The following is a 26,674-nucleotide window of genomic DNA, read 5'->3' on the forward strand; positions in this document are numbered from 1 at the left end:
GCCTTTTGATCCTGGTCAGTGCGTTCCAGTTCCCATTTTTTCACTGAGTCTGGTCTGGAACTTTCCCAGTGCCTGCCAGTGACATCTTCCTATGAACTTGATGTGGCTTTGTGTATATTTATTTAGATTGTGTCTATTTCATTGTATCACTTTTTAATTTTTATTTTATTATTAATATTTCATTGAAGTAGTTTAGTTTTTTCTAAACTTCTAAATCTCTTTATCTTTTTCCTTTGAGTGAGGGGTGGGGGAGAGCATTAGTTGTTGTTGGCCAACCCAGCCCAAATGACGACTGAGAAAAAGTCAGGCAAAAGGCTTAAACTGCAAAATGATAATAGTAATATCTTTTTGTGTAGATATTTCCATGGGTGCCATGACAGGAATTAAAATCAAATCTGTCTTTTAGTTCCTGAGACTATTAAATTTTACTTTCAAGTCATTTAAAGAATAAATAGGTGTATAAGAAAATTAACTACAGGAGCTCATTTCCATGATTGGCAAACTGATTATAGCTGGAAAAAAAAGAGAAAAATAATGCTGTCATCATTGTATCAGATGGAAGTCAATTGCCTCCGATCAGCTGTTAGATTGAAGAGATATAGAAAAAAATGGAAAAGGAGAAAAACAGAGTAAAGAATAAGAAGTCAAGAAATATGTCAAGAAACCTGGATGTTATATTAAACCATGTAGTTGACGAGGACCAGATGAATACTAGGCTGTATGAACACAGGAAAAAAAACCAACTTCACTGTCAAAGAAGTTCTCTTTTCTTTAAAACTCTGTGTCACAAGACAGCGATTTCAACATAGCTAGTCTCATGTCATTTCTGACAGTAATAAATGAGAGTCCCAGCTGCACCCATGCTTTCACCGTGGGTTTTCACCCATGAGGTGATCCCCACCTCACCTGGACATTTGTGGTTTTTGCGCCTGGTGCTGTGACAAGTGGAGGAGGTGGGCTTGAGGCTGACGCTGGCTAGGAAGGCCTGGCGCCCCAAGGCTTGTGGGGTGATGAAAGCGGTTCCCAGAGAGCATGAGAATGAGCCATGGATTTCCCTCTTGGCCCTTTTGCTGTGGGACCAATCCCCGGACACTTGCGGTTTTTGCACCCGGCGCTGCGGTGATCAAAAGAGGTGGGTTTGAGGCTGGCGTGGTTAGGAAAGCCTGGTGCCCCATGGCTTATGGGGTGATGAAAGCGGTTCCTAGAGAGCGTGAGAACAAGCCATGGATTTCCCTCCTGGCACCTTCGCTGTGGGACCAATCCCCGGACATCTGGGTAACCTGGACCAGTGTCTCACCACTCTCATCATAAGAAATCTCTTCCTTATATCTCGGCTGAATCTACTCCTTTCTTTAGTTTAAAGCCATGACCCTAGAAGCTTCTTTTCTTCTGCTTACTGAGGAGTTTTTTCTTCCCCCCTTATAAATATATTATCTTTGAGACGGAAAGTGATTCCACATAACCAGGAAAAATATTCCTTGGATGGCAGTAGAGGTGACTGGATTGCCCTGGGTGAGGTGTTTAAAAGTTGTATAATTCTGAATGAATTTTATGTATATATTTCTCTAGGAGGAGAAACGGGCTCTGTACTGCTTCGTTGCACTAAAATGTGCACATTAGATAATCCTGACAAGCACGCCCTGTGGTATCTGTTTCTCTTGAGAAACAAATGTAACATGTGAAGCTCATTCTTAGATGTCTAGATTTTACATCTGTAAAGTTAGATGACAGAAATCTTATCCCTAGAAGCTCAGGAGTTGGTAGGAGTTGCTCTGGAGTCTGGGTATACCAGGTTTGACTGAGGGGATGAGGTTTTGCTCTCAAGAACTGACTGTAGTCCTTGAGCTAATGCTTGGAAATGTGTTGACTCGTTCCTGCAAGTCCAAGAGTATAACAAATGATTTTTGTTTTAAGAAAAGCTTTTTCTTTTGAGAGAAAGGTCTCAGTTTCTCTGTGGACCTGTTTCTTCACTTGAATTGAAATAAAAGGTCGTGATATGAGGTGGAGGCTTTCCTACCACTAACAAGACTGCAGAGGGGTGGCATTGTCAGGCAACTACACCAAAGCGTGTGCAAAGAAACAAGCCAAATTCGCTTTAAAAATTTTCAGCAAACTTTTAATATTCACCCAAAACATCTCTGCTACGGTGACACTTCTGAACAGGCCAAGCTATTCTGAAAAGCTTTTCACATTAGTCTCAAGTATAAATATTTTGATACAAAAAATAAAAATAAAACCCCCTCCAAACCCAACCCCTTGTGCTCACATTCAATGGTGTGCCATGGATTAACGCGGCCTCGTCACTCCATGCCTAGCCAGACTAGAGCTGTAGGAGACAGGCAGCGTTAGATACTTCCAGCCCACGTTGCTTTTTAGTCTTGCTGGTGATGGAAATCCAGGAACGGAAGAGTCTGAAAGGTGTTGAGATGAACTTACTGTCTTTGAAGGTGCTTAGAGGTGTGGGATAAGGAAGGAGCTCGCGAGCCTCTGGTCACTGCAGTGGTGAAGGCACCACTTCCATCGGCAGCAGCTCCAGCAGCAGTTCCCTGTGTTTTAGATGCTAGTGATGTCTTGTAGCTTCGGTTGAGGATGTGGAGACCAGAGGGCTGAGGAGCAGGGGCACATCTCCTGGGGCTGGTGCTGACGCTACTGCCTTGCCTTGTACAGAGCCTCGGCCGCTGGCTCATTGCATGGTACCAGGACTTACCCAGAACAGGTCTAGCTCGGGCGCTAGTTTGCTGAGACATCGTGAGAGCATTTGCTGGCTAGGAAAGCTGAGCTTTTTTTTTTTATATTGTACAACAGCTATAGATAAACCAGCTACCGGCAGCATCCTATTCTATCGTGTCTGTGACACACACTCGGACATCACTAATATATTTCGCCTACTTACTGACAGATGTGTCATGCTTACAGTAATAAGCTGATCAGCGGCTTTGACATTTTACACTCAGCATCTGAGTTGGTTTTAAGTCACTTTGACTTTTAAATTAAATTATCTCATGCATAGAAACAAAAGATGCAGAAGAACACAGTGAGGATTCACAGAACTCACAATCAAGTACTTATTAACACACATATATATATTAAGCTTTAAATCAAAACCAACCCTTTCCAGTTTAATATATGCACTCTATACGATGCAACAAACACCAGCATGGTCTGTCTCTCAGTCACACACAGTGCTCTGCCTGTTATACAATGTCTGCTCTACTGTTATACTTCTTCCCTTTTAAACAAATGCAGGTAGACTAGACTCTTTTGAAAAAAAAAAAATACAAGCTGGCCATAGTACTGTGGCTGAGCTGCCCTCCGCTACAAGTGAAGGAGTTCTAGTTTTGTTACATTAGGAAGGAGGGGAAGAATATTGCTTCGGGATTTAGATGATCTTGTTCTCCAGGGCTTCGATCCTTTTTGCCACAGCTTCCAGTGAGCGAGAGTTAAGGGGAAAAAAATGACAGTGCGCGTTGGTGTTTCATTGCTCAAGTCCTCCCCGGGCTTGCAGAGCAGCTAAGGAATGGAGCTACCTTGCTGGGAGCAGGTAGCAGAGGAATGCTGTCAGCATCTACTCTGGTGGTGCCAGAACAGTTCAGGGTGATGAACTTTTATTGAAGGTAGAAAATATCCATGCATACACGTGCGCTCACGCGCACCTATAAAGTTACTATGAAAGGAAGAGTGAAAAACGTGAGAACGGTTGGAGTGTGTTTTCAGTGGTTGACAGAGAATTCCTGACCTCGAGCAGGATGGGTTGTGTGGCGAGGGGAGCAGAGCGCTTTTCTTAGAGTTATATAGTGTGTCGCAATTTTCTGCTCTTTTTGCTAATTGCTTTTCATGATGTGCCTGGGAGCAGCAACCCACTGGGCGAGAACTACTGATTTACTCTGACCTTTTGCATAACATAAGTCATAGATTTCACTCAAATTGAGTTAAAGAGTAGAAAATATACTGTGCAACTGACATAGAAATGGGTGAATAAATTGCTTTTAAAATTATATTCTCTCCTTTTTCTCAGTAATGAAAAAGTCTCCCTGGCCCTTTGTGAGCCACCCCAAGGTTTCACTAATTTGAAAAGTGCGAAGTTTCAATCTTATTCACACCTTTTTTTGCTTTTCTTGTTTCTCTTTCAACCACTTATTTAGGGTCTTTGTGCAATATGACAGGACCAGCATGGCAGTGACCCCACAAACCCAGTTCAGGTGCGATCCAGCTCACCTCACTGGAGATGCTTGCAGTGAGCACTTCCATAAAATTTAGGCTCTCACAACTGAGGTTTAGACAGCTGGGAGGATTGGGCCTATCCCTCTGACTATTGGGCCTATCCCTCTGTCCTGGTTTGAGGTAAAACAGAACCAAATTTCTGTTCAGTAATTTTATTTCTTAACGAGGGCTCTTCTAACTCTCTGAAGTTAACAGCATGCTGTGTCTAAAGCGGTTCGTTCAGAGTGATAAGACAGACAGTGCCAAGGAATGGCACGCAGAGAGGCTCTGGCTGATACTTCTTGCTATAACAACCAAGGTCAGCTCACTTTGTTACTTGCCCCCTTGGAGGGTCGGAAGCGGAGAAGCGTAGAGGGGTCCCACCTGCAGGGAGGAGGGGACAGGACAGGGGACCCCGAACTGACCAACAGGGTATTCCATCCCATCTGCCCCATGCTCAGTATAAAAGCTGAGGGGTCAAAGGGTCAACTCTCTTTATTCGGTGGTCGATGTCTGAGGAGGCCCCTGTCTGTTCATCTGCCTTGGATCCCGATACGAGCATTCCTGACTCCAGCTCTGGAATCCAGTTCCCACCCGTCGCTGAGTCCAGGCTGGGACTTCCCCAGTGCCTGCCGGTGACGTCATCCTGGGAGCTTGATATGGTTTTGCATATACTGTATCTATTTCATTGTTTTCCTTTTTATTTTATTATTAATATTCCATTAAAGTAGTTTAGTTTCTTCTAAACTTGTAAATCTCTTTATCTCTCCTCCTCCTCTCCATGCACGAGAGGCTGGGGGGGAGCATCTGTTACCGGCCTTTGGCCAATTTGGCCAAAACCATGACACCCTCTGACTGTAGGCCCTATCCACCTGACTTTATCCAGACCACCAACTACACAGTCAGAGGTGGTTTGTGGTAGATGACCCTCTTTCCCTCCAGTGCTATGGACAAATTTAGGCAGCCAACTCAGATGTTTGCATTGTAGAGGTTTACTGTCAGTTAAAAAGAATCCCATCCATGGAGCTTTAATGACTGAGTGAATCAGCTGCATGTGCGCACCAAGGGTTTTGACCGCTCACAGTCCAGCTGCTCTTAGCCCTCATGCTCTGGCCTGCTTCACAGCACCTGCGACTTGCAGAGGTAGCGGCATCATCCCATGCATGAACTGTGTTTCCACACTTGTCACACTGGCTCATTGAAGCTTCTTCCTAAAAACTGACCTAGGTCTTGATGCCTACAGCTTGTTGCTGCATTGCAATGGTTTGACATACTCTACTTTGGCTTTGTTGTTTTTGATGTGCTTATTCTGTGTCAGAGCAGCAGCTATGCGCTCTGGTGCAGGGGATCTTCTTGTTACACGCATTCATAACCCGAGTGTCATGTTTCCCACCTTCCTGAACACCTACCCAACCTCCTTCCCCCACAAGTAGACTTTTCCCACTAGCCCCTCCAGGAAGCACAATCCAACCCACTGGCTTCTGAACAAAGACAGCTTCTGAAGGATATATTTCCGCTGCAATGAATTTATGAGGTCTTCTACTTTTGTCTGGAACTTCACAATAGATTTACATTCACATGGGTCTTCCTCTGTGGATCAGAATATCAAGAAAATGAGTTAAGTGGCACACACAAAAAAATAAAATGACTAAGTGAAACAAAGCAATTCTTATTTTCTTCATTACAAATATGATGGAAATCAAAATATCATTCCTCCTACTTGTCTGAGTGATAATTCTGGTTTTGACTAGAGAACCTCACATTTTCCTTTTTTATAGGCCAGGCTCTGTGCAAAAAAAAAAAATAAAATCTTTCCTGGATTTACAAGTTTCCTGAAAGCCCACTGAGCTCTACTACTGATGCTTAAAGTTTGCCCTATAAATTTGAATATGACCAAATACAGTGCTCAAAACAATATCTGTTTGCCAGTTTTCTTCCCAATAACATCGCTGTGGTGTGCCATATTCTTATTTTGTGAAATCAAAATTGGAGGCACCGTTTGCCATCTGAGAGTCATGACTTGTTTGAGCTTTGCTTCAGCGCTCCCTTTCTTGAGCCGGCAGAGGAATATGCCTTAATCAGTTTGTTAATCTATGTCAATAATTTACATGTGGTCTTCAAGAAAAATTACCTAACTGGAATAGGATCAAAAAAGGGTACTGAGATGACTGGGGAAAGGAAAGAGATGTTTACGTGACCACACTGAGTCAGCTCAACCGCCTAACAAATGGAAGGAGTAAAAAGGAGAAGGACTTTTTAAGGGAAAGGACAACACTTGCACAAAATCACAACAGGATTAAACCAGTCATGAGTAAACTAAAGCTGGATATGAAGAAAAGATTTCTAGCCATCTGTTGATAAATACAAGCTGGCACTGTAAATCAAACAAATACAAATATTCCTTCCTTTTTTTTAAAAAAAACAAACCAGAAATGTTAAGATATTTACCAAAATTGATTATTTTGCAAACAAGTACTTTTTCCAAAATTTATTTTTACTTTTTTTGAAGGCTGAAGTCTGAATGGATTTGCTTTCTTGAAAGATATCTAAATACAATATGTTGGGGTTTTTCATATAGCTCCCATCGTCTTGTCCTTGGATCGACTCCTGCTTTTTAAAGTTCCGTGGCAAAGAGAGTATCTTGCGAGCCTGGCTGCCAGGCTCTGCACACACAGGACCCTGGAGGACGTTGTCACTCTCAGCCTTCCCCAGGAGGAAAGCAAGGTCCCATCTTTAGGAATCTGGAGGACAGGGCACTTGCCCAGCATGACCCGGGACATCTCTAAGGGTGCAAGGAACCAAATCTGATTTTCCTGAGGTGAGGCCCCTAACTTCCCGAGTACTTTTTCTCTCTAATATATAATCAGGGAGAAAAACAGATGAGTCACTTACTGCTAGCCCACTACTATTTTCATGGGTATCTCTTGATTTGGGCACAAATAACAATGATAGAAATTGCAAAAAAAAAAAAAAAGGGAAAAAAGAGGTTAACATTTGGCAATGTATATTATTTCACCCATTTGATGCTGTAGAGCATCTCTGCCTGCCATGAGAGCAGTGGAGGTCTCTGCATCGCATGGGGCCATGGGACACTCAAGAGCAGGTCTACACACTCATGGGAAGCAAAGCTGAGCTTGGCCGAACTCTGTTGGGAACTAAATGAGCTTCACCAGAGCTGCGTGCAGTGTAGAATCATCGAATCATAGAATCATTTAGGTTGGAAAAGACCCTTGGGATCATCGAGTCCAACCATCATCTCCACTCTACAAAGTTCTCCCCTACACCATATCCCTTAATACCACATCCAAATGACTCTTAAACACGTTCAGGGATGGTGACTCCACCACCTCCCTGGGCAGCCTATTCCAGTGTCTGACCACTCTTTCTGGGAAGAATTTTTTCCTAATGTCCAGCCTAAACCTCCCCTGCTGCAGCTTGAACCCCTTCCCTCTTGTTCTATCGCTAATGACCTGTGAGAAGAGACCAGCACCAACCTCTCTACAATGGCCTTTCAAGTAGTTGTTGAGTGTGATGAGGTCTCCCCTCAGCCTCCTCTTCCTCAAACTGAACAGACCCAGCTCCTTCAATCGCTCCTCGTAAGATTTATTCCCCAGGACCTTCACCAGCTTCGTTGCCCTCCTCTGCGCTTGCTCCAGCACCTCGAGATCTCTCTCGTATTGAGGTGCCCAGAACTGGACACAACAGTCAAGGGGTGGCCTCACCAGTGCTGAGCACAGGGGGACAATCAGCTCCCTCCTTCTGCTGGGTGTATCGTGCTGGGAAGTGGAAGGAAACATTTGCCTAGCAGGGCAAAGGACCCAGAGCACCTGGACTTGACAAGAGAGTGCCAGGTTCCTGATGAGCCTGTCAGCGCAGCTCTCAGAAGTCCTGCGAGGTGTTCAATGCCTTAAAAGAAGTCTGAGTGTTTGGGATTCACTATGATCCGCCAATCAAGCAGATGCATTGCAAAGGGCCGATATCTCATAGGAGGCATATGATTCCTTAAAACAAAAATCTAAAATAGCTGTGGTAGTTATTTTAAATTAATTTTTAGACTCAGCTTATTTACAAGTCAACATTCTTTAAATTTTTTATTATTCTTTACCTCCTCTTGTCATGCCTGTGTCACATTCAGTTCTCACTCAGCCTTTGCTTCACTAGGCTATCTGAATGTGAGCAACTTAGCATTCATGTTGCCCAAATTTAGGCACCTACAAGTCATGTGGAAGATACTAGATGCTTATTTTAATGTGAAACGTGTCACCCCTGTGGTGCCTGTTTGACCGTAGAAGCACCAGCAGTTAGTGAGCTTCAGTTCAGATGTCCAATTTTGTGATGATCTTCAAATTATGCCAAATAAATCAACCCTTAACTTCTATTTAAGAGCAACTCTTCTTTCTTAATGTCACTTTTGGCTATTCTCAGGACCAGGTGCAGCCATGAATTCATCGTTACTGAAAAGGAAGATAGTGAAGGGGAGAAGGATGCATGAAAAGGGAAGGAGAATGCAGTTTGTGAGAGGAGGAGGTGGCTGAGGCGTAGGGGAGGCTGTGGTTCAGGTAACCACTCGACATGTTGATGTCTCATGATCCTTCCAAGTACTCTACACTCTGAGAACAGGGAGTTCTTCGTAACATCCATCTGAAGGGGCATTTTAGTCCTTCTGCTTCCAGCCTTCAAATTCGGTGATTAAATCCCCCCCTCTCCCCTGTCCCCCACTCTTACCAATGCAGATTTTCATTTGCAGCTTCTTCCCGATCTTGCTGATGGTTCTGAAGTCAGCCGTGTAGAAGTAGTGCTCGGCTACTGGTTCTGAAGCAATTTCCCTCAGCTCATCCTCAACTGCGTTGCCAACTCCCACGGCAAACATCCTAAACCCTGCGAGCAATGAGAGCCTGTCAGTTGGACAGCCACGGAGCATCTTGCTGCTGTGGTACCAGCCCCCCATCAGTTTGTACATCCTTGCTGACCTTCTGCATCCCCAGCCTCTACCCACGTCTGCAGGTGTTAAGAGGGAAATGAACCCCCTTACCCTCTACTATTATGGACTCATTTCAACCAGGTCAAACGGGTTTCAAAATATTTTTACAGGCAAAGTTTTACTAGAATTATCTAGACAATAACCACTACCACCACAAGGACAGTGTTTTGGAGATACAAGAAAGGACAGATAATCATAACACCCTGACAGGATCGTGCATCCAGATAATAGGGAAGCGATAATACAGAAAAAGGAAACAGTGGAAGTTTTCAAAATAGCCTGCAGCCACTATTAATCAGCCTGTGTAGTGGCAAAGTCCCCTGGGCAATGGGGACCTGTGGTTCAGCAAAACCGTGGCTGAATCTCTTTCTAAAATTGCAACTCATATGGTCTGTCAAGAGCAACCCATACTGTGAGTTAAGGACATTTCCAGGTACTGTACTTCACTGCCAGGAGACTGATTGGCCACCTCTGGCTTAAACCTGTTTCTATTGAACGGAACTGCAGTTTTCCCATTGAACTTGAGTGGCGTTGCTAGTTAACCCCCCTTTCGAAATATTTGTTTCTGCTTGTCCATGTCTAGACACTGGTAATGCTTTCCTCGCCTCCACTTTTTGCCTTGTCTTTCTGCCTCTGGATGTGTCCCATATTTGGTTTTTTATCAATGTTCAACTCAAGGAACAAGCGTGGAGTCTAGTTATAAGCGTCTTGTTATTTATCCCACTGAAATCACTTATGAGCAGATGTTGGAGATTTCTGTGTAAGAACAAGGCCTAAAGTTTTATCATCACAGAGAAATAAATTCTATAGATACCGTTTATAAGGACTTTTTGTTTTCGAGGGGCTGAACATTTGTCTAACGTGTCAATTTGCTTTGTAAACATCATCTTTTCAGGAGCTTGTACCTGACCTTTATTATTATGTGCTTAGCCCTTAGTCCCATCTAGTGGTCGAGATGGAAGTTAAAAGGAAGTAAAGAATTTAGCAATTCATAAGCGTATTCACATGGGCTGCATCCATTTAACACAGCCATGTCAGGAGACTGGGAACTTGTTCAGCAGGTCAGCAAAGGGGCAGATCTCAAGATACTTATACTTCACGATGTTTAGACATATAAATTTATCAATATGTAGCCACTGTGTGCTTTGAATATTCCAGTAGAAGCTGAAGAAAGTTTCTCATTAGTGTGCCTGGGTTTTGGCCAGGGAGTCCGCAGTACCTCCCTTAATCTGTGTTTCTGCTTTTTTATTGCTTTATTTCTTTTTTTTCCTTCCCAGGCCTTAAGGCCGATAAAGCCAAGCCATGCTTGGCCCTACAAGTCGCATTATTCTGCAGGGGGCTCTCTGGTGGTCGTCTTTGCCTCACCGTTGAGTGCCACTGATGCTGACCTGACTTCCATTACCAACATCAGACAAATCCTCCGCTTCTCCCTGCAGTTTCATTCATGTTTATGTGAAGCATGCTAGACCAGTGTGCATCCCATACCACATGAAACTCCATCCCGCCCAGCAGAGAGACCTCCAGCAGACTTAGATCAAAACGGCAGAGGGGCTGTGGGAGCAAAAACCAGCTGGTGGCAATCCGAAATCCATCTGAACCCCAGAGAGAGTTGCTCCAAGTTCTTTGTGAGCATGCGGGGATAGTCAGGCAACGTCTCGGCATAGTCACTCTATAGTAACCTGTTTCTATCCTAGGTAAGAGACATCTCCAGGAAGAGTCATACCTAGGTTGATACTAGATGCAGTACCTGATCCAAAGGAGAAACAAGCCACTGAGAATTCAGGACACCTACCTAAGTCTTTGGCTTTCTTAGCAGCATCAGTGATGTAATCTTGTGACCGTCCGTCAGTGAAGACAATGCCCACCTTGGGGACCCCAGGCCTAGCTCCGTTGATGATGGAAAAAGAACTGTCAATGAGGTACTTCAGAGCCTGGCCTGTCATTGTTCCTTTCTCCATGTAGGCCATTTTCTTGACTGCTGCTTTGATGTCCTTCTTGTTCTTGAACTGCCCCAGTGGAAATTCCTGTCTGACAGAACTGGAGTACTGAACGAGGCCAACCTGGGCCTGTTTCTCTGACACCTCCAGTGAGTCCACAATTTGGTTAATGAATTTCTTCACCAGCTCGAAGTTCTCAGGGCGCACGCTTTTGGAGCCATCGATCAGGAAAACAAGATCCAGGGCAGATCCTGACCCACCACTGCAAGCTGAAGAAAAATACGAGAAGAGGGCAAAAGAAGACAGCAACTAAGACCTCAATTAATTAAGTAGGAAAATATAGCACTACTTTCATTTTATCTTGAATGAAATAGGTTTAATCGATCGATACTCAACAATGCGTCACACTGATGTTTTCAAAATAATTCCTGGTTATAAATGTATGGTTTCCTTTTCTGAACAGAACAAGTCTCAGTCCTGTCCCCACCATACTGCTGCAGATCACAGCTCAGCTCAGTGCAAATGAAAATCCTTACATACCGCTGCAGGTCTTCCCATCGCTGTTCAGTGTGAAACCCTCTTTACAAGCACACTTGTACGCTCCTGGGATGCTGATACAGATGTGCTCACAGTCGTGGTCTCCAGTGGCACACAGGTCTGACACCACTGTAAGCAAAAGTGCAGAATAAAATCAGAGACCATGCCAAGGCTTCTCAACCCAGAACCTACTTGGCCCATCCACAAAGTGTGATATTTGTTCCATAAGCTCAGTGACAACTAAATCCGCTCTGCAGCAAGACAAAGCTGCAGAGGTCATCGCTCTTGGATAGTGACTGAGATAGAAGAGGCAAGGAGAAATTTCCACAAGTCTCTTGACTCCAAGGCACAGCCAGGACTAGAAATAGTCTCCATATGAAGGGCAAAAACCATCTGTCGGTTGAGTGTATCACAATATACTTCACTCTCCAAAGCCTACTGGATGAGATTTGGTTTCCAACCTACCATCTGGGCTGGCCGATACCCATTTTTTCTGGCTATGTACAATTATGATTAGTGAGTTCAGCCCCATGTACAGTTGTCTTTTCTGGATGGGATTCATGTGCAAACATACTTGGAATTCACTTCAGAGCTACCCTTGCACGTGCAGCTTTCAGATTCGCTCTCTACAAACACTTCTGCCTGCTGATCTTAACCTGGATCTGACTCCTGAGATGCTGAGCAAACCGAAGCTGAATTGCAGCAGTCTGAGCCAGCGGCGTTTGGTGACTGACAACACTGTCACAGCTACAGCAATGATGATAGAAAACAAACTCAAAATTAAACAGATCTGGTTGAAGCGATTCATTTACAAATACCAGAGAAATCTGTGCAGAAAACTGAGCGTTTCTGATTCTATCATAATGATGGGATGCGGCGCAAAGTCTTTCAAGGTTAAGGGGCTTCTATTCGTTATTTCAAGTTACTTGTGTTCTGCTCTGCGTGTATTTTGTACTTCTGGCCTTCCCAATTCACATGTATGCATATTGTGTCAGCACTGGTAGGTCTTTCCAGCAGATATGGAGCTCATATCATTAGGAATATTGCGAACCATGCAGATGGCTGTAACACTGGGCTCTCAGGTTGGGTTCTCTGAAGCCTACAGAGATGTTATTAGTCTAACTAGTGGCTGGGTTGCCAAGGGTCTCCCTTTTTCCCATGTGTTTTTTGAGCGTTACGGGGAACAGCTTGGACAGTGCTGCAGAGTTCTTCCTGCTGTCAGTACCCACAAAGCGAGCTTCGCGATAGCAGGTGGTGGCTGGGTCCATCTCCAAGGATGGTTGCGTGCAGCTGCTTGCATAGCATGATAACAGCCCACTTGGCAGTTAGTACAGTGCTATTCTCTGTTAGCTATAACAATCCTTAGCGCAGCGCTTCCCTTGGATGCATCTCTGAGGATTTTTACCAGGGGGAGAACTTTGTCATCTGCACATTATGAATTTGAAAAGCAAGGCACAGAAAGGATTTTTTTTTTTTTTTTTTCCTCTTTATCTTTTGGAATGACACCAATGCCAGAACTCCAAAGCACGTTGTCAGCCCTCTCCGGTCTCTGGCTGACTCCTGACTCCGGGGCAGCCAACACAAACTCCCACAAATATTCATGGCCTGGATTCCACCTTCTCAAATTTTGTCTCTATCCCCATTCAGTATGAAGTATTTCTTCCCCTCTTTCATGAGCTTCTGGTGCGGTGACACCTGATTATAATACATGACTCACTTTATATTCAAAATTTTCCTCCTTCCTACAGAGGAGGAAATTTTCCTCGACAAAAGGCTGCTCGCCCCCATCACTTTCAGCCTGAAAGTTGAATCATGAAATTTTACACCCCTTGAAGAAACTGGTCTGGGAGACTTTTACAGGTCCATCTGCGTATATGTGTTTGCAATGCCTTGCCACAGGCACCGCGGTGTATCGCACCTTTTAAAAAGTGTCGCCACGCGTCTGTGCTTCGACGGGATGGGCGTGCGAAACCCCCAGGCCTCTCTTGCTGACACGTAAAATGGGTACGTACAGACCATCTCTTACAGTCTTGTGGGTACGTTTGAAAGTAATGAAGCTTTCTCGCTGCGTTCACTGCTTTGTGTAGGAGTAAATATGTGTTTGTAGGAGCGTCAGGCTCTTTTTATATACTATGCAGAAAGGCATTGCATGCTGCACCAGCCAGGAGAGTTTCCTGCCTCACAAGGCTTGAAAAAAATGACAGCGTAGTCAGGCAAAGGCGGTTCAGCCTCTGGCAGGGAAGTGAAACCATCCCTTGCTTAACTGGGAATTCAGAAGACAGTACTGGTGGGGAAATTACAAGCCAGATTCTCAGAACTGCCCAGATAGGCTTAAACGTAAGGACAAAGATTTTAGCTATGTAAAGATCGTGTTTTCCAGGTTCGTTTTCAATGCCTCAAAGGAGTACATGGGTCATGTTTACAAACTCATCTGTGCCAATGAAGTCTGGCGATTTCTTTAATTAAACCCTGAAATTCCCTAAACAAAACCTGAAGTTCTCGAAAGGCAACTTCAAAGAGCACCTGTCTTCCACGCTGCTTCGTGCTCCTGCAGACCCAAGTCCTTGGGACAAGGAAGCAGATGGATGAGGGACAATCACACACATACAGCTTCCACGTGAAAAGCTTGCTGGCAGCCACTTGCAGCTCTTGGCTAGGAACCCGGGGTTGTGGCAAGGACTTACCACAGAAAGCTTCTTGGAACTTGTGGGTCAGCTTCTCTATAACACTGTAGCTCTCCACATAGTCCACATGATCATCCAGGGGCTGGCTAGCAATTTGCCGCAGTGTGTGCATGTCCACCCGGCCAACGCCGATGGCAAAGATCTCGATGCCGGCTGCTCTGGCCCTTGCTGACACGTCCTGCACTCCATCCTGGGGACGTCCATCGGTCACAACGATGGCCACCTACGCAGAGGAGGGCAGAGACAAGGTGTATGCTTGCTTAATATCACTACTGCTTGTGGAACAGCCTGAGTTAGAAAAGAAGATTTCATATTTTCTAAAATTAAAGAAAAAGAAAATGCCCTCCCCTTCCTCCCCCTCTTCCCGTTCTTCCTGAGATCACACAAGACATTCTTTTATGTGGGGTTTGTTTCTTTCTGAGCTGGAAAGGTTAAACTGCCAGGGACCTGACTGATTTAATTAGGGGACAACTGGTGCATCTCGCCCCTAAGGAAACCAAAGTAAAGGTTGTGTTCCTCATACGCAAACTAATGCTCAAGGCAAACTATGTTCATGAACCCCCAGCTGATGCTAAGGACAACTCTGACTCAGTATGGGACTTTAAAGAGTCTCAGGGAATGTCATGGAAACATCACCAGACGAAGACTTTTCCCCATTTTATAGATGGAGAAGCTGTATCGGAGAGAGGGGAAGAGATCTGCCTAAGGTCACGCTGTGTGTCAGGCCTGCCACGCTTTCTGATTCTCTGTTCCACAATAAATAGCAGAGGTGAAATCCTACCCCTACCAACATCAGCATTAAAATGACAGCTGGTATAGGTGGAACTGGATTTCACCCTGGATTAGATGGAGCTCTGAACCAGTGGAAAGCCTCCAAGAGCTCTGCTCCTGGTGCTAGATGGTCCATTTTCCTCTCTGTTTTTCTTCTGATAAGTGACACTGTCACAAAACCTTCATTTTTGTTCTTTGCCAATTCATCTGCTCCTGCTACTTTTCCTCGCAACTGTTTTATTGTGACACCACTGTCAACTCCAAAGCGACTGATTGGGATGTAATGCAGTGTGGAGAAATATAATCAGCAGGAGCAGGTGAGCTGCAGGCAAATACCCTCAGCAGTATAGAAAGTAAAGAAACATCAAATGAAAAAGGCAGGAAAAAATCTATCTGGCAGCAACAGTGACTTTGAATGAGCTGTCATCTGGCCATTAAGGCAGTATTTGCTACTTTCCTCTATGCCATATATGCTCTCCATCTTTCTGAAGATAAAATCAGACCCACCAGCTGCTCAGTTAGGACAGTGTGATGGCTGGTTTACATCCTCGGGTGGAAAAAATCATCTCCAGTAAGGTCAGGAGTGAGTTTTCCTGCCCTGCTTGCCCAGGGGTCCCTGGCCATGCAGATGAAGTTACTCTTCCCCCTCCGCCCACCCTTCAGCCGAGGGATGGGGATGCTGCAGTCAGCTGCCCCAGAGTAATGCCGCAACACTAAGCTCAGAGCTTTCCGTCTCTACAAAAGCTGGGTGAACCTGGAAAAATAGAGAGCTTTTCAACCTGGTGAAGGTCTGTAAGTTTATCTACACTTCCTAAGGGCTACAAAATTAAAAATTCCTGGTGACATCAGAATTCTGTAACTTGCTCCTTCCAAGGGGGAAAAAAAATAATAAATGTAAGTGTTTATCTTCTGCTCGTGGCCGGAATAAGGAAAAGTGTCACCTGTGGCAGACGTCAGCGTGTGTCGTAAAGGAGAAGGAACGGGAAAAGCAAAGATTGACCAAGAGGAGCACTCGGGTGGTTTCTGGAGCAGCGGCCGAGCCAAGGAGCAGAGCCAGCCATGCAGTCGTGCTTTCTGCCAGGAGAGAGAGCCCTCGACTCAGCAGCTCGGCTCCCGTCACACACACAGCAGCACAGAGCTGGCGGCTGCCAATTAGAGCTTATCAAAAGCCAACCTGTCAGGAAACAAGATGTATTATCAAGTAGGTTCTGTGAGCAACACCACCCTATGAGCAGGTTTCTGTCAGGAGCCGCAGATCTTTCTCTCGCTGTTTGTCACAAGACAGAGGTGTTGCATGTCCTCCTGGCATTCTCTGTCTAAACAAAGCGATTCTCCGAGTTTAATCAGTTTCTTTGGTTCTTCATATCAGGGTGGCATCTTCACATAGGCCTGCGCCCCATATGCAACCCGGGAGGTGTCTGGTAGCAGCATCCACATCTGGATCTGATGGGAAAGATCTTCATAATGGATCTGTGTGAAAATCTACAACAGAGCACTCAAAATTCATGTAACTTTCTGACCTGCTGTTGGAGAAAGCTAAGCTTCTGGGTACAAAGAATCTGGACCAGGCATCAGGAATTAATCAGTGAACCTGTGGCTAAAAGAAATGTAACTGTGTCAGGCCAGTCGGGGAACCTGTCTGTGACTGTGGCCAGGACGAGGACCAGAAAGAGCGTAAGAAAAAACAAGTGTAAAGTGATCTCGGTATCATATGCAGTTATCCCGATAATCAGGAAATCCTCTTTTTTTTCCCTCATATTCCTCCTCGTAGACATTTGCTCTCCCTGCCAGCCTGAGGCAGTGAAGAAAACAACATCCTTTTGTTTTAGATCGAGCTCCAAATCATTTGCAGACAGGCGATCTCTGTAATTCTCTGCGTTATGACCTTGTCTCAATTAAAAAGCTGAGGGTCCTGGTATGTGCCTTGTTTGGTAAAGAGCAAGAGACAGGTTGGAGGAAAAGAGCAACTGCAGTGGGAGAGACTGACACTGCGCTGCAGCCAAGGGCTTGTGCCGGACTTAGCAGGTAGCCACGTGAGAAGAATTAAGAAAGGGTGAACGCTTCTGCTCTCTCTGATAGCTGAACAGGATCTCCAGCTTTGCCCGAAGGAAACCCTTAAACTTTTGCTTTTCAAGGTCAAAACTTTTACTCATTTTAACCTCCTCCTCTCATTTTCCTGCAAATTCCTCACTTTCTGGATCCTTCTTGTGTTACTTCTGTCATATAGAAATCCCCCATGTTCTCATGACACAATTTATTCTTGGTTAACTAAGACACCAGAGTATTCACGGGCATCCCTAGGTATTTTTGTTTCAGGGTTGCCATGTGTAGGCAATCCAGCAGCTAATGAGGTAGCTATGTCTCGTTATGCAGCGTATAATATGAATGTTGTAACAGCACTGAGGGGGGAGTTGGGCAGAAAGTTGAATAAGCCCTTAATTTTCCCGGCAATTTGACAATCTATTTGTTGTTCCTCCTTAAGAAAGATAAAAGTAATTGGGCACCCCCAGAGTTTTTGATAAAGGTATAAACAGACTTTACGCTGAGCTCCTACAGAAAGGAATTGGGCTTTTCCCTGTCCTGGGGTGGCGTTTGCCGCACGGAGCACAGCAAGACCGAACGATCTTGTGGTGCTTTGATCAGTGTCCCACATAGCTGACAATCACAGCACAGATTTTCTCAAGGTCTTGCTGGACTTCTGCTGTGTGAAGGAGCAAGGACCGTGTCCAATGTTTCTGAAAGCTTTGCCTCCCTATATTACCGCGTGACCTATTCATCCTCTCAGGCAGATGACGGGGCCACCCTCAGCAGCACGAGTGTCACAGAAGGGAAAAGTTTGCTGGACTTCAAGGCATCATGGAAAAAAGCAAAAAAAATAACCAGGGAACCAAGGAATGCAAATGGTTGTGGAATCTCCCACCTTGGAGGTATTCTAAAGCCATCTGGTCACGGTCCTGGGCAACCAGCTCTAGGTGTCCCTGTTTGAGCAGGGGCTGTTGGTCAATGTGACCTCCAGAGGTTCCTTCCAACCTCAGCCTTTCTGTGATTCTGTCTCTTCGACCAGATCCAAAGCGTAAGGGAAGAGGGAAAAGCCTGTAGTGATTTTTTTTTTTCTTCTTTTCTAATGCATAAGATAAATCATTAAAAAGACCACTGCTATTACTCTGCTTTTTCAGATGTCCAGGAAATAAGGTTTCAGGGAGACAAAGCAACTTTAGAGTTCTTTATACCACTGTCCACATAAAAAATGATGCTTTAGCCACGCTGCGGCAGTAAGTCACTAAATAAATTTAATTTTCTTTTGAAGTGTTCAGACATTTAAACTAAAGGCTCGTTTGGAGTATTAGCAGGGCATAGCAGCTCTCGTGCCTATTGAGATGACAGGAAACCACAAGGACTGCAAAAGCCTGTTGAGAGAGTTGTCTGGCAGCCCAGCTGCAGAGTAGATGTCAGGCTGTATTAAGGAAAAAAAAAAAAATAAATAATACTGAAAGTATTATAATACTATTGTATAAATCAGGACTGTGTCCCAGTCCTGACCGAAGCATGGTCACCTTGTCTTAAAATAGACATTGGGAAATTAGGTAAAGACAGGAGAAGATGTAGAAATATGGTGAGATTTCTGAGGGGCATGAATGGATTGCGTAGTGGTCCTAGAGGAAAGTGGATCTAAAAAGATCCCATTATTTGTTCCATTTGAAAGGCAAACAGTAAGAAAACCAGTGAAGTCAATGGGAGCTGCCTTCATGCGACAAGACTCGAAGTCAGACCCCTCCTTTAGGATCCTTCATTCGTACCCAGGTACCATTCTGGGTGCAATGACTGGCCATAGCTTTACTGTTTCTTGATTCCCCCGTCTGTTGGGGAGGATTTCTGCCCAACTCAGAGGCTTGAGGACCCTGGGGGTGATGTTGGAGCTGTGTCAGGCTTGTGGTCAGTGTGGGGTCACTGGTGCCATGGAGGACACTGAATTACTCTTCCAGCAATGAGCTCCTCACGTGGAAGATGGCAGATACCTGGAACGGTCTTAACTGTCTTTGCTGTTCCTCCGCCACCCTCCTTTGCTCACAGCTCAAATGTCGAAAAGAGAACAGCATCAGCCACCTTGGTGCCCCTGACTGTTTTTCCCTACAAGTAAATCTTCTGGACGGATGAGGGTAGAAGAGATGGAGTCTGGGGAAGAGCTACCTTGAGTTGTCAGGTCCCGTTTAGTGGCAAACTAGCAACGGCCTGAGATTTCTGCTGATGTGCAGCTACGCAACAACGCCCGGCTTTTGGAAAGAAAACCTTGTGCACTGACTGGCACCCTTCATGCACCCTTATCCATCTGTAAAGGTGCTCAACAGCTTTGAATGGAAGTCTGATGACCTGAGACATGGGAATGAATGCCACAGTCATTCCCCTAGTGAGAGTGGATCATCTCCAAGGAAAGGAGCAGCACGTACCCCCTTTCTTGATTGCTACTACATTCCCTGTTACACAGTGGGCAGCTGCTGCTGACGCTGTAGGGGGCAGGACGAGTACATCTGAGCCTCTCCACTGCTTGGAGCTTCTGGCACTTCTGGACATTGGAACAACAATTAACGGAGTGAGATGAGAAATAAACTTTTTGCAAGGGAGCATTGGAAGTGGTGAGAAGTAAATGTCTCCTTCCTATTGATACTCAAGAGCTCAAATGTTCCTGTGGTCTGGCATCCAAACTGTTGGGATTATTTTTGTGTTTTCTTTTGTTTAAAACATTTTTTGCACTTCAATCAGAGTAAAAATTTCAGAAATAGATATTATCATCCAGATAATTTTCGTTTTGTTTTGTTTCAGTTCAGCTGTCTGGTTTTGTGCTAAACAATACCCAACCAAAACAAACGGTTCCCGTTGCTTTTTTTCTTCTGGACAGAAAAGTTTGTGTGTGGCTACAGATGAGCCTGCTTAGAGGGGACCTGCAGCTCCCACTCTGCTCACGTTTTTCCACCATAGGATGGCCTGGCTCTGGCCAGGCTGAGATGGCAGAAGGGCTCTGCTGGAGACCTGTCACCTTCCCAGTAGGCCCCCTGGAGCGGTTTCGCTGGAGGAAACATCTCTTTCCCATCTGAAACAGTTCTTCAGTGAAGTCATCTGTGGAGAAACTGGGCAGCCTTGGGCCCTCTGAGAAAAGAATCTTTTCCAAAGTCTTCTGAGAGCGGTGGGAGCAGGAAGCATGGGAAAGTGAGGAAAAGCAAAACACGGCTTGGCAGCAACAGGCAGTTGCTTGAACCTCCAGAAAGTAGCAGATTTGAGCTAAAGGCTGAATCTACGCTTATTCTCTTTGTAGTAGTTCAGTCGTGTTCATGAGAACCATTAGTCTTGCCCTAAAGGATTTTAAAGCTCTTTATTAAAAAATAATTATAATAACAATATATTAATAATGCCTTGCAATTTTGCAATGATTTCTTTCAGTGAACCTCAAAGAAACAAACAAAACCAATGTTACTCCTTCCGAATAAAAAACATTACAATAAGGTCTTGGCGTTCCTCTGCAAGAGCTGGGTCATTAGAATTTACACCAGGTGACTCCTGCGCTTGAGTAACGATGATGGCTCATAAGACGAGCTTGTCTTTCTGGATCTGGTTGCCAGCAAGACTTAGTGAAAGTTTCTTGGAGTGTAATTTTTCTCCTATTATCACTCTTGGTTTTCTTCCTGTTGTGTCAAACCAGATTTAGGCTAAGGATATGGAGAATTTTCCCTGCTGTGAATGCCGCTATAAAAGACCACATGAGGATAAATTCATTCGCATTTGCAAATTTCTTATAGTTCAACATGTGAGGGGGCACCTAAAATCCCCTCAGATCATCCTTGTAGGGGACAGCCTCATTTTTAGGGCTTTCTTGTGAATTCCAGATCAGCAGAGCATTCAGGTTGCTGACTTTTGGAGTTGGCAGATCTTTACCACTGCCTATTTTGCACTTTTCAGTGTTATTTTTGACTTGCCGTCCCTGGGCATCTTTTCCATGTTCTGCTCTGCCTTCCCTAGAGCATTATTAGCACTGAGAGAAATGGAAAGTGACTGATGTTCCAAAAATGTTGTAATTGGGAAAAAAAATCCCAGGCTTCTTCACTCCAGCAGCTGGGCTTTTGTCCAGCTGGTGAAAGTTCTAGCTGCTTGCTAACACCTTTGCTTATTTTTTTGGTTTGGTCTCATAGCAGAGAGCCAGTGGAGCTGGCACAGGACACAAGGGCCGAGGAAGTGTGTTCACGATGTTTAGCTAGAACACATATTATCAAGACTATACATTCTCCACGTGCTCAGAAGAGAGTTTTCCTGGTGACGCTCACTGACCTTGGGTGGGGTTTCATTCATGGTCAAATCCAGAGAGAATGAAGGAGGGAATAATTTTTTTAAGACTGAGCTTCCTGGACAGGGAATATGGGCCAGGGGATGCGATGCCCGTTGCAACCACGTGTAAGATTAAGCTGGCCTTGTACCATAGCCTTAAATGCTAAAGGGTGAGTAAAGTCTGTGTACCTGAAGAGAATACCCAGAATGGAAAACAGCCATCAGCCAGCCTCTGAAAAAGTGGAAGAGCAGTGGAGGACACTGAAACAGTACTTTGCTTTGTATCTGCGGATGAAAGAGGCCATTTCAAAGGAAACTTTCAGAAGATTGCCTCGCTTTTTACTATGGTGGATTCCGAAGCATCTTTATTAGAATATTTTGGGGAAGATGAGCATTGTTAATCCTAGGATGTTCACGCCTAGCAAGCCTGGCTGAGATCATCGTCTCATGGTGGGACGCTGTTGCAGGCACACTGGAAGCAGGGATCCATGTCCCAAAGGACAGACACTCCAGGCAGAGCTAGTGATGCTGGATTAAATTCACCTCGGCAACTTCTGGCCGGCTCTGCCCAAAAGGAAGTTGAGCTTTGCTTTCAAGAAGAGTTGGGAGGTTTCCACCTCCCAAAGATGCGCCACCTTTGACAATTAACCCCCACTTGTCCCCACACACTCAGAGCACAGAGGAAAATCACCTTTCCTCCTTTTCTGATTTTTCCAACCTCTCCATGATGAACCACAGGAAAGAAGGAGCATCCAAGAAATGGATAATTTTCTTACCTTATTAAAATTGGGAGACCTCACCCTGGCTCCTTCTGAGTCACTAAAAGCCCGGCTAATGGCAAACTGGATAGCCAGACCAGTCATAGTCCCAGTGGAGAGAGGCTCTATCCTCCGGACAGCTTGCAGGAGCCCAGCTTTGGTTTGGTAGGTCTTGAGGGAGAATTCGTTCTTGACGGCACTGGCATAATTGATGACACCCACCCGGGTGGAGTTGGGGCCCACGTCCAGCCCCTCGATCACCTGGGACATGAAGACCTTGATTTTCTCAAACTCATGTGGGCGCACGCTTCGAGAGCTGTCGATGATGAACACCAAGTCGGTGGGTTTGGTTCTGCACAGGGTGCCTGAAAAGGATAAGGACGGAGAGGAAAAATAGAAAAAAGGAGAGAAAAGTATACTAGGAGGGAGAGGATGGCCGCCTTAGAATAGCAGCTGAGGTTAGAGGCCCTGCGAGCTGCAATCCGTTCTCTGCCTGCCTCAGAGGGGCCCAGTGAGACCACTTTAACCTAATACTTCTAAATGTTCTTTTTCCTTTCGTAGGGAAGTGTCTGTAAGAAAAGCACAATTACTGGTCGACAACACATACTTCTGAAGGAGTGTGCTGATGAGACACCAGCGCTGCATTTGTGGGAGCGAGTTGCCCACTTGTCACCCCAGGCTATTGCTAATGTCTACATGAAACTTAATTCACGTATGGCAGCACGGGGGGGAGGAATAAAGCTGTGAACTGACGCCTGTGCATGCATCAAAAAATGTCTGAAAAGGAGTTACCGCATTTTGGATGTGGATAAGCAATCCACATGGACGCTAATTAACGCGGTCGTATCTTTGTCATGCGTGACCAGAAGCAGGCACGCAACTCAGCAGTTCAGATTCAGTCATGAATCGAGATACCCGGATTAAGTAACCAACATAACACGAACCAGTCTCATGTTTTTCAGCTGGTGGCACTAACAATGAAATACTGTAATACAGCAAAGACCAGCGCTGTTTTATTTCTGTGAGCTGGTGAGGGAGAATACAACAGAGAGATGTAGAACCACGTAATTGATAGTTAATCTCTACAACCCCATAGCAAGACATGAATATCCACTGTAAAAAGTAAATGATATAAACAGGAAGCATTAGCAATGCAGAGAGCTGAGTGGTTTTTTTAAAAAACAATCTCATTTTCATGCTGTTTTCCATCCTAATTTTCAGCTGCGGCAAAACATAAAAAGGACTGATATTTTTTATGGTTTTCTAAATGAATTGTCCCGTGTTTCCCCCCAGATCTATAGCATTCTGTTCTTTTAAATTTTTTTCCATCATTTAGCCTGTCTCTGTAGGGGTATCAAGTGCTCTGTTAATATTTGATTTCTACAGAGAGGGACGATATAGGTTATATCGTAAAGGAGATTTCTGTGGACAGATTTTTAAATGTGAGCTTTTGGGCCAACAAATCTGTTCCAAATTATGACATAAATATTATAGCCAGTCCTCAGTGTGAAATCTAATGGAGCTTTCAGTCTTTCAGACAGATGAAAATAAATACCCTGTGATATATCTATAAAGAATATAATCAGGTTAGTTTCCTGAGAGACACTAATGCTGAATCTGCTTCTGGCTCCCAGAAAGGTCTCTCTAAAAGATGCTGTGTGTAGAAGGGAAGCAAGCAGCGGTTACTTTGTCAGATGCTCTAGTTTCCACTAAAATGCAATAATATAACCTTTTCCCATGTGGGTGACTTTTGCTTTGCTGCCATAATTTATTGCAGAGGAAGGAAAAACTCAGTTGGCAGTCCATCTACAGTATTGCAAATCCCTTTACCAGGGCTTGGTTATGCCCATTTTACAGGTGAGAAATGAAGGTACAGAGAAAGGTTCAAATTACTGCAGTCGTTTCCTCCAGAAATAAAGCACAGATTCCCCTCTGCGACTATAGCTACTAAATCATGTCTGGTTTTAGTGACAAATCAAGGAAGAAAAGTTATTTTTTTTTTGGCCTAGGACCAGTTGGATCCAATAGAAGTTTTGAAGGTTTGGTTTTGTTTTTTGCATGGGAGCTCTGTGATTTTGTCCTGAATAACATTTTTAACCTCTTTTTATGAGAGCGAAGTATATTCCAGCGAAATTAAGAGAAAAAATAGATATCAGATGGGACCTTTGGGATTTCAGCCTGTCTGGTCACAGCCACTGTGCATACATCAGGGTCTGCAGGAGAGGCCTTAGTTATCTCCAGGAGGTGACCCTTGCTCTGAGTGTCATCTTGACTCAGCGTAGTTTATTTTAAAATTGAATTAAGCCAGAAATAAAATCCTCCTCTATTTTTAAAAATGTCCACGCTTGAAGTTATTCAGGAATAACTGAACTTCATGCACTGATTTAGCAGAAAATATCTCTTAAGGCATCTTTGCCATCTTCATGAAAAGAACCGGAAACCTGCCTACTAACTCAGAGTTAAAAGGTGTTGATTTTAGAAATAGTGATTGCTCACAGTAAGGCTGAGTTGAGCGACTGATCTGTTTAGTTTCCTGACTTTGGTAGCGCTTAGCGGTTCTGCAGCGAAGATAACCCTCCCTTTCCAAATCGCTAAGGAGAAACCGGTCAGTGTATCAGCAACCCCCCTTCATGACCAACAGCTAACGCTGCAGTCGCTGTCACGCCTGTTTTGCAGCTGTCAATCTGCCCAGGTATGTACATTATGCAGCATCATAAGATCACTCAAGCATTTTTAAAACCCAGCAGTAATTTTTGCCTTGGCCACCTCTCCTCCAGCGAGTTCCCCGGCTTGGCTGGAGCCCCCGGCAGCATCCTGCCCCTGGCAGAGGAGAGATGCTTCCTCGCTACCAGACCCTCCAGCCCTTCCCTTTGTGTTCGCTACTTGCTGACGCTAATTGCAGACCAGGAGTTAGGGACCGCGCAACCTAAAGAGCAGGCAGCTCATCTCCCTTCTGGCTGCTCTACAGCCCACTTGGAAAAACAAACAGAGCAGGATTTTGCTCAAGAACGGATGAAGTAAAACCTAGGAAAGTCCCATCCTCAGCAACCTGACCCAGACCTTCCTGCTTGGTGAGGTTAACCAGAGCTTGGGGTGTCTGGCCAACTCCTCCTCGAGTGCTTGGCAAAACCAGCCCTCTGCAGAGCTGTGGGGAGGAGAAGGTAGTTCTGGAAGGTAGAGGAGAGCCCTCCTCCTGCCTGGGCCTCCTCCAGCCAAAGCAGCGAGCCCCGAGGCTGCTGTTGCGCCGGGAGCTAGGGCTGACCTGATGCCACCTTTGCCATGCCTTTGTACAGACCTCCCACTATTGCTCTAAAGCGGTGTAGCAGGCAGAAGCAAACACATCTCCAGGTTTTGCTGCCTTGGGGGAAATACTTGAGAAAGCTCCTTTGCTTCCCTGACTGATGTTGGGTATTCTTCTTCCTTCACCTCCTTCCCAGTCCCGAAGCAGGCTGGTGGCAAGGAGGTAGAGGACCGACACAGTGCGTCCCACCGCTGAGCTCCCCACTTACCTCTCGGCTGCGGAGGGGCCCCGCAAACTCCATAGCTCTGGAGGAGAAGCAGCAAAGAGAGCAGCAAGGCAGAGACAGTCCTGTCCATGGCTGCGGAGGAGCCGGAGGCTGGATGCAGAGTGGCAAGCAAGAGCCTTGGCCCAGAGGTATTAACCTGCCCTTCCTCGGGGAGGCATGGGGCCAGCCCCTGACACGTGTGAGGTGCTGGGGGGGGGTGGGGGCACCGAGGGGAGAGGGACAAGCAAGAAGGACTAGGAGAAAATATTGCACGAAGGTGGGGAGGGGGAGGATGTCCAGCCCTGCCGGCCCCCGGCCCCTCCACAATGGCTTCATTGCTCGGCGAAGGGGATGGGAAGCTATAAAGAGACCCGCAACGGCGTGGTATGTGGGGAATCTGGGACCGTAACAGTGGGACCAGTGAAACCAGCCCTGGGGAACTGGGGTTAGCCTGTCAATCACCAGCTCCCATCTGCAAATCGTGGGCTTTGCCACAGTAAGCAAAGGCTCTGCCGTGTGTCAGGCTTGTGTCCTTCCTCTGGCAGAGCCCGGGGAGGGGGCGGTGGTGGGAGGGGGGAGACGGGAACAGGGTCACACAAATCATCTCTCAGTCCCTGCGTTTGCCAAGCGCAGGGCTGGAAACCAGCCTGCCGGATCGGGGGGCTTCGCTCCCTTGGCTTGGTTTGCGGGCGAGCGCTCGGCCGCAGGAGGAGGGGAGAGGAAGAGGAGAGCAAGGCTTGGGGAGGCGGGGGCGAAAGCCTGGGATGCAGAACAAATTTCTTCCTGCGGGAAACAGTTACTTCTCTGTGGGGCTGTGCCCCCTGTGCAGGAGAGCGAGGAGGGAAGGGAAGAACTCAGTAGCCTAAACCAGATAAACAGACAAGAAACTCAGGATAGGCAGACGGATTAGAAGTTTGATTTATTTTTTACAGCGTAGCGTTCAGGTCTGTACACACGAGGGAGATACAGCTCCTGCCACTAAAAGCCA

The 26,674-nt window shown here is 45.5% G+C and overlaps 1 protein-coding gene across 1 annotated transcript; it reads right to left on the minus strand.

Moving 5' to 3' along the window:
• Positions 1–3,125: 3,125 nt before the first annotated feature.
• On the minus strand, positions 3,126–25,777 carry MATN1 (matrilin 1). Its single transcript, XM_074562808.1, has 8 exons — positions 25,690–25,777; positions 22,199–22,545; positions 14,340–14,562; positions 11,659–11,784; positions 10,974–11,387; positions 8,926–9,078; positions 5,710–5,790; positions 3,126–3,429 (listed from the first exon to the last, which is right to left on the minus strand). Exons 1-8 carry the CDS (start codon positions 25,775–25,777, stop codon positions 3,380–3,382), a joined length of 1,482 nt encoding a protein of 493 aa, XP_074418909.1. The 3' UTR covers positions 3,126–3,379.
• Positions 25,778–26,674: the final 897 nt, after the last annotated feature.

The sequence above is a fragment of the Larus michahellis genome, chromosome 19 (genome assembly GCF_964199755.1).
Source record: "Larus michahellis chromosome 19, bLarMic1.1, whole genome shotgun sequence".
In the NCBI taxonomy this organism is placed as follows: Eukaryota; Metazoa; Chordata; class Aves; order Charadriiformes; family Laridae; genus Larus; species Larus michahellis.

Excerpts from the sequence above, each read along its gene's own strand:
- MATN1 (XM_074562808.1), bottom strand. The coding sequence starts at position 25,777 with ATGGACAGGACTGTCTCTGCCTTGCTGCTCTCTTTGCTGCTTCTCCTC. Across the intron at positions 11,785-14,339 it reads GTTCCAAGAAGCTTTCTGTG|TGGTGTCAGACCTGTGTGCC; the intron begins GTAAGTCCTTGC and ends TTTTGCTTACAG. Across the intron at positions 3,430-5,709 it reads AAATTCATTGCAGCGGAAAT|TGGAAGCTGTGGCAAAAAGG; the intron begins ATATCCTTCAGA and ends ACTCTCGCTCAC.